Here is a 6993-nt window from a genome sequence, read left to right on the forward strand (position 1 = left end):
ATTAGATATAGCCTGGTTTAATGCATCTTGCATAAATAGCTTCTTTTCCATATAGCAGAAGATTAAGACTTACAATGCTCTTAATACTCAAACAGAAACATCTCATCAATGTGTTATGTTCCATGCAAATGATATTCACCCCTTTTAAAAAAAGCTGGCCTTCTAATAGTTTGAAAGCCAACCACAAGCCTATTAATGAAATCCAAGAGGCACCTTTTTCTTGAACAGAAAAATAGATCTAGAATAATGTCCAAGGCTGTCTTATACATTAGACTTTTGAAATCTTGTTACTAATGATACAGTGCTGCTAGTAGTAGCAGGCTTCCAGCTAGTAACCAGTTGGACCTGCCCATGGTAAGAACACCAGTACTCTATCTGTATTAGTTTCCAATGTTGCTAGCCAGAGAAGTGTATTGGTGGTAATAAAATGGTGAGCAGTGTACACAAGGGGAGTGTATTGTAGGTCTATACTGGATATCCTCTTTATATTAGAGGCAATATTGTTAAGAACTTTTTAGCAAAAGTGTTCATTGTGTATCTTGTCCACTTGTGTACTGTGTGTAAGAACGTGTGCATTTCTTTTGTAGCCACGCCATGAATACTTTAATGTCCCAGTGTACTAAATGACTTCATTCATCATGCATGCAGAGTTCAGAGAGGAGGTAGACCTGACTTACTCGAGGCAGAGAACATTATCCTCAGCTTGGTGCATCCAATCATCTTGAACACAATAGAATATTACAACCATTATCTTTGCTGTTGTACTTTCTTTCCCCTCTTCTGTTTACATTGTTGTCTCCTCATGTCTTATCTTGATAAAACTTGTTCTCGTCAGTATATGATTTAATTTCTTGCTATGTGAAAAGTTTTTAAAGTGGTGTTCTAACATTTGTCTGGAAATCTATTTCAGCTTAAATCTGCATATACATTACTTGACCTGAATTTAACTTTTAAATAGTTAACCTATGGTGGTACTTAAAAATTAGTATTTAATAACTGACAGAATAATTTAGATGTTTACATAGAGCAAGTAGCTATCCCGTTAGGTACCGTGAGCCTCTCTTTAAAATGCAGAGAATGTATACATACACCCTTCTAACATATAGATGACATATTGCACATAAAGCTATGAGTGAGTAAAAATGTACACTTTTGTGTGTATAATTTATAAAATGTGTACACACCTCTACAGAAAAGCTCAAAAATAATACAATTTTCCTTCCTTTTAAAAAGTCTTTGTTGAGGCAGTGGTGATTTACTATCTAAGGTACCAATAGAGACAAGATGAAGGGGAGAAATTGTTATGTCTGTCCTCTGGTGCTCTGCATGGGTAATGCCTTCTGGCAATGCAAAACTCAAGAGTTTTGACACTATATTGATATGTTTTAAAGGTTGAATAATGTGTAGTTTCTAGCATTGAACAATTATTTTTTCCAGTTATAAGAATTAAAATTACTAGATAAGTTCATTCCCTTCTGCCACCCAGTAGTTTATAAAGCCTGTTGTTCAGTCGTCAGTGGCATATTGAAATCTTAGTCTTCGTTAATCAGTATTTTTAGTTTTAAATACAAGATCTATTGTTTAACAGAAAGGTAACTGCCACTTTAAAAATATTAAAATAAACTAGTCTTAATGTATGAAGAGCAAGGAAAAGATATATATTTCTCCCTGTTGTTTAGTAAGACTGACTATTATGCTGTAATATATATAATTGACTTTCTTTGGAAGCAGAGTTTTATATAACCTTAAATAGAAAGGGTTTGGTTAAATAAAGCAACCTTGCTTAAAAATGATTTATATGTGGTAATGCACTACCTAATAAATGTCAATCTGGCTTTAAAAAATGGGATCCATGGAGAGGGGAATATTTTAATTAAATTTGCAGTGTTCTCAGATGTTTATAGAAAACAAGATCCTGGGGTGATTTTTTTTTTTCCTTTTCCCAAGTTTTGCTGCTCTTTTTTTGTTGTAAGGTGTTACTAGTTCGTGAATATATGTGGTTAATGCTGCTTTAACCTGCATTCTCTCATGCCTGTTGGCCTGAAATGCTATGCATTGAGCTGTAATGAGATGCTGTTTCCTTGTTATCTGTATGTAGCTGCTTGCTTCTAAATGACTAGGTCATGAATTGGCTTTCCCGGCATGGTTGAAATAAAGTATTGCATGCACTTCTGTCTCATGTGAATGGCTTTTTTCCCCTTCATCTCTTGGTTCTGTTGTTTCAAATTTCCATTGTTTGCTGCAGGCATTGTTGAGCTGCAGAGATATAGTATACAATGCTGCAAAACATGTTGCACAACAATTAGATAAAAATTTGTGACAATATTTTCTTAAATGAATAAAATGTAAACTTTAACTGTAGGGCAAATGAGCTCTTTTTGTTGGGTGGGTCAGTCTAAAGGTATGTTTCTAGCTGTAAATGTTTGAAAACTGCTAGATGTGCTAAACTGGAATGAAGAGGGCTGCTGGTAAGAACACAGAAAATGTATTGATCTCAAGACTAGCATTATGGTGCAGTAAGCTTACGTCCTGACTTCCCCCTGGAGTCTACAGGAGCCAGTAAAACGCTCGTTTGGGTATCTGAATCATGAATAAGCTAGTATGTTTATATACGAGTCATCTGGAAAGAGCTATTATCTTTGACTACAGTTCAAACTTCTCCAATTAAAGACGATTTGAAATGGAATATACAGTGCCAACAAAACTGCTTACTGCAAAGGAAGTTTTAAGTGGCAAGTTCAAGTAGTAGTTACTACGTAGTTACTGGAAAGTAAGTCTTTCATAGTAACTGGGTACATAACCCATTTCAGTACAGGTGTAGCATAGGTGACCACTGTTTTCCAGTCCATTACAACTAGAACTTGGAAAAACTATGTTGAAAAATATTTGTTATTAAGCACCCAGAAACTTACACAAGAGCTTGACTATTCTTCCCTCTCAGCCCAGCCAAAAGAATGCAGTTTAGCATCGTACAATACAGCATTTATGATAATAATACTTGAAATGAATGTATGGGGAAGATGCATGTCCTTTAAAAGGACATTTTCAGGTATTGGTTTTAAATTGATTAAAGTGTTTTTTCTGTAATATTCTTAAGCATGAAAATGCTGTTTCTTTTACCAGTTTTGATTTTTTCATTCTTTATTCATATTTTCTTCTATTACAGAATAGAATTATGCATATGTATTTTTACATGTTTACAATTTATAGTGTGCCAGAACTGTTTCACACTAGCATCAAGGTCAATCCATGTCTTGGAACCTTAATTTAATTGTGAGAGAGTGCAATATGCCTGAGCTTTTCAGATATAATATTTCTCCCTCTTGACCTTCTCTTATTTTAATGAAGCATGGGGTGGTATGAAAGAGTTGCACCTATTATGAAGTGGGTTGGGAGGAAAACTCATCAGATTTAATCTAAACACATAACAGTTTTAAGGCTTTATTCCTGATTTCATAGATGTGTATTTCTAACATTGTTGGAAGTTGTGCATACACTGAGGGCAGGAAAAACTTCTGAACAAGTATTGAGCTCAAGTCACTTTTTCAAATAGTAAAATACACCTGCTTTCAAATGTATTTGGCATTACCTCAGTATTGAACTGTGTCACTTCTAATATTTAAAATAATTTTATACATGAGTTAAACTGATTTATAAACTTGATTGTTCAATATGTTGCTTGTATGGACATCCAGTTGGCCTGTTCTTAAATGCTAGCTTTAAATTATGAAGCTCCTCAAGTAAAATAGTTGCAAGACTAGGAAATTGACTGTTTTACAAGTTATTCAGATGGATTAAAAAAACTATGCTTTGTGAGGGTTTGTGGCTTAATTATCTTTCTTTTTCTTGCTTCATGACATGCCTTGCTTTAGGATGCTAAAGTAAGTTTATTCATTCTCTGAGCATTATAAGTAAGATTTTTTTTTTCTTCTTTAAAGACACAGTATCCCTTTTTTTAATCCAGATATTGCTAGTAAGTGTGAAAATGGACATCTTAGTCTTTTTAATGGGCTATTTTCCAGCTGCTTAGAAATGCGTATGTTCAAATTGTAGAACATATACGTATGCCATATAAAACATAAAACAATTTCTTGCTTTATCAAAAGTCTCCACTGAAAGTATAGTGGGATTCCTTTCTTTCAAAGGTAGAATTGAGCCCAACAGTTGTGCTGAATCTAAAACACTGAAGCCTCAAATTTTGGACTTTCAATCTAGACTGGTCATTTAATTTGCATGAAGTATTTGCTGTCAGATATATATAGTACTACCTCCAGTGGGGAGAGCTATTTTTGTGAATTCAATATTACTAAGCCTGATAAAGATTCATTTCCAGAATTTAAGGATGATAAAAGATTTAAGGGATATTGTATCTTCAAGTTGCATTTCATTTTTACTTGAGTGGAGGACCTGAGTGAAGTGGTATGTCACAAAATGAAATAACTGATTTCATTTCAAGATTTTCTTTATTCATGTTTATATTGCTAAGCTGCTGCTGGCATGTCTGGTTTTTATTTTTAGTGTTAATGGGCCATAAAACCTACACGCTCTTCTTATGACCTGTGACAGACTTCTTAGCTGCTTTTCTAAAATAACTGTTAATATGCATACCAATTCTTGTTTTTTATTCTTCCACCATTTTTGTGGGTTTTTTTCTAATTAAGCATTTTCCATTTTAACTTTTCCATTTATACTTCTAAGTCTTAGGAACATAGAATCTGTTTACCACTATCTTCAAATTTTTCCTTCACAGGAAGCTGAGACCCCACGTAGCGTACTTGAAGAAATTGGATTGACATAAATCTTCTCCTCTGATGACGTCTCATGGTGTTTCATACTGTAAATGTTCACTGCCTTCATTTTAATGTTTAGCTGATGGTGTGAGATGCTGTTTGTCAGTATTACTGTTTTGCTAAGCTGCTTCATTCAAGCCTACAAGAAAATATTCAATTTAAAATGAGAAAAGGGATAAAAAATTTAAAATATCCAAAAAAAGGACAAATGAAAGGGAATTCAATGTACTAACTCAAGACACCTCTTTTCAGTGCATTTATAAAAAACCACTGGTAATAACTTCAATAATTATACAGATTTTATAATTCAGGAAACATGCATCGGCTTCTGTATGACATACCATATTTCACTGAAAGAAAACTACATGAGAGAACTTGCAGTGATGAAATGTAACAATGCAGAACTTGGTTTTATGCAACCAAAGACTTATTTGTTCATTTGCATTTTAAGTCGGCATTTGTGAATTTTTTTCCAGTTAATATAAAAAGATTGGGAATAACTGTTTACTACTGATTTTTATTATTATTATTATTATTATTATTATTATACCAAAGAACCCTGTTTAAAATCTGCATACTGAACTGGCAGAAATTGTAAAGGTGGCTTCATTTTTAGCAAGAAACCTACAAACAGATTAATTAATATGACACAATGGTATGAAGACTTTTTAAACAAAACAGTACATGAGTTCATGTGTTACAAAGGGAATGCAGATTGTAGGAAATTTCCTTTTTGAAACACTATTTTTATGTGCTTTTTGGCTTACACTCTGGACTTATATCTATGATATGCTTTACCATTCTCACTGCGCAGATGAGGAAGTGCATTATGTGAAATGGAGTGTTTTGAGATCATGAAAGGAAGGGAAAGGTCAATGTCCAATTTAAGTTCTTATTTTGATCCCCAGAAACAAGACCTTTTTTTTTTTTTCCTTCATTTTACTGGTATCCTGTGGTTATGCTGAAATGGGAATACGATTGCTGATTATTAAGGAAGTGTGACCATCTTCATTTATTCAACATTCTCACTTGCACCTTTCATACACATGCCACACCTACTCTTCAACTACTACATTTCATCAAACAGTGGGTGTACATTAGAACCAAACTAATTCATTCAGATCTTGTTGCAAATGGATGTCAGTATGTAAGTGAACAAATGAGCAAGTAAAATACACCAAAATATATTGTATTTTGACAGTTCTAGGAGGGGTTGCAGCATATTCCACGTTTAAGTACTTAATGATGATGAGATTTCAGTATGGAACACCGTTGTGGCTGAGAAATCAGTGCCATTTTTTCTGAAAATGTGTCTGAATTAGCGAAGTTCTGCTGGATGTACCTGCAGTGATCACAAGCTGAGAGCGTGTGTGGTGTTTTCTTTATTTTGGGCGGGGTGGGAAGACTAGACTTGCAGTGGAATTTAAAGTGGACTCAGCTGCGTAACATTTCAGTTTGTGCTTGAAGCAAGCATTGCCAAACACTTCTATTCATTCCAACTTATACCAACTACCAGACCCTGGTGTATCAGATCAGTGCAATATCATATTTGCCTAAGATGCACAGGAGCCTAGTTTCACATTTGTAGTGATGTAAAATGTGCAACAAGAACAACAACAAAAGTAGAAGTGGTATTAGAATGGCCCCCCTGTGTGTGCTGTTTGATGTGATTGAATTACCTTCGTTTAAAATGTCAAACATAACTCAATTTTATATCTATTAAACAAACATGTTTCTAAGGTTTACACTGTCACTTGTACGTGCTTGGCTGGATTAAGCTTTGTTGTGATTGTGACAAATAAGCCATTTGACTTCTGTCTTAGTATACTGTCAGTCTAGTTGTAATAAATGTCCATTTTTACACCCTTGCCATGTGTTCATATGCAGTCAGTCTGATTATTTTGCAGGGTTGGGGGGGAGAAAAGGAGACAGTATTACATGGCAATAATGCACAGTCCAACTTAGAAGGTCAGCTGTCATACCCAATATGTTTATTAAAAATGTGTACTATATTCTGTCAAGGACTAGCTTCTGTACAGCATTTGAAAAGTTTATCCTGTTGTTGTGGTTCAGTGGCAAAATCCTTGTCTACCACCCAGGAGACCTCAGGTTCAGTTCGCAGATGCACATATAACTACAGCCATTGAGGCACTCAACATCTGGACTCGAACTGGCCTCTGGATAATGTCTCTAGCCTAAATGG

The 6993-nt window shown here is 34.6% G+C and overlaps 1 protein-coding gene across 4 annotated transcripts in view; it reads left to right on the forward strand.

The window, feature by feature from the left end:
• The window catches only part of AP1S2 (adaptor related protein complex 1 sigma 2 subunit), a 46456-nt gene extending 39798 nt beyond the window's left edge, over positions 1-6658 (forward strand). For 2 of the 4 annotated variants that reach the window (XR_002099816.1, XM_019529277.1), the window contains 2 exons: positions 3873-3881; positions 4751-6658. Coding sequence is in view for 2 of the 4 variants with exons in the window: in XM_019529277.1 (XP_019384822.1) it covers positions 3873-3881; positions 4751-4798 (57 nt within the window). In the remaining 2 variants the exon portion in view is untranslated. The remainder of the gene's footprint in view (positions 1-3872; positions 3882-4750) is intronic. The other 2 variants (XR_002099817.1, XM_019529275.1) reach the window with 1 other exon arrangement.
• Positions 6659-6993: the final 335 nt, after the last annotated feature.

The sequence above is a fragment of the Crocodylus porosus genome, unplaced genomic scaffold (genome assembly GCF_001723895.1).
Source record: "Crocodylus porosus isolate Cpor-Errol unplaced genomic scaffold, CroPor_comp1, whole genome shotgun sequence".
Classification (NCBI taxonomy): domain Eukaryota; kingdom Metazoa; phylum Chordata; order Crocodylia; family Crocodylidae; genus Crocodylus; species Crocodylus porosus.